This window comes from Nestor notabilis, unplaced genomic scaffold, assembly GCF_000696875.1.
Source record: "Nestor notabilis isolate BGI_N333 unplaced genomic scaffold, ASM69687v1 scaffold18098, whole genome shotgun sequence".
Taxonomy (NCBI): Eukaryota; Metazoa; Chordata; class Aves; order Psittaciformes; family Psittacidae; genus Nestor; species Nestor notabilis.
Window position 1 is genome coordinate 2,387 of NW_009940770.1, and position 220 is coordinate 2,606.

General features: G+C 67.7%; 1 protein-coding gene across 1 annotated transcript in view; it reads right to left on the minus strand.

The window, feature by feature from the left end:
- Nucleotides 1–217, minus strand: part of LOC104410389 (frizzled-9-like) — a gene marked incomplete at both ends in the record, with an annotated part of 1,141 nt that extends 924 nt beyond the window's left edge. Inside the window, 1 exon segment of the mRNA XM_010020537.1 lies at nucleotides 2–217. Coding sequence (XP_010018839.1) covers nucleotides 2–217 — 216 coding nt within the window.
- Nucleotides 218–220: the final 3 nt, after the last annotated feature.

Here is a 220-nt window from a genome sequence, read left to right on the forward strand (position 1 = left end):
CGGGGTGGTCACAGCCCCCGGGCCGTGGGGGCCCCCGTCCCTCCGCAGTGCCTGGCGGCCATGGCCGGGGTGCCACAGGCAGCATGCCCTGGCCCTTGTGAGGCTCAGCAGCCGAGGCATTCTCGGGGGCCTCCATGCAAAGGGCATTGGGGTCGTTCTTGGTGGGCAGCTTGCCGCAGTCAAGTGACTCGGGCCAGCCAAAATTGAACTGCTCCATGAT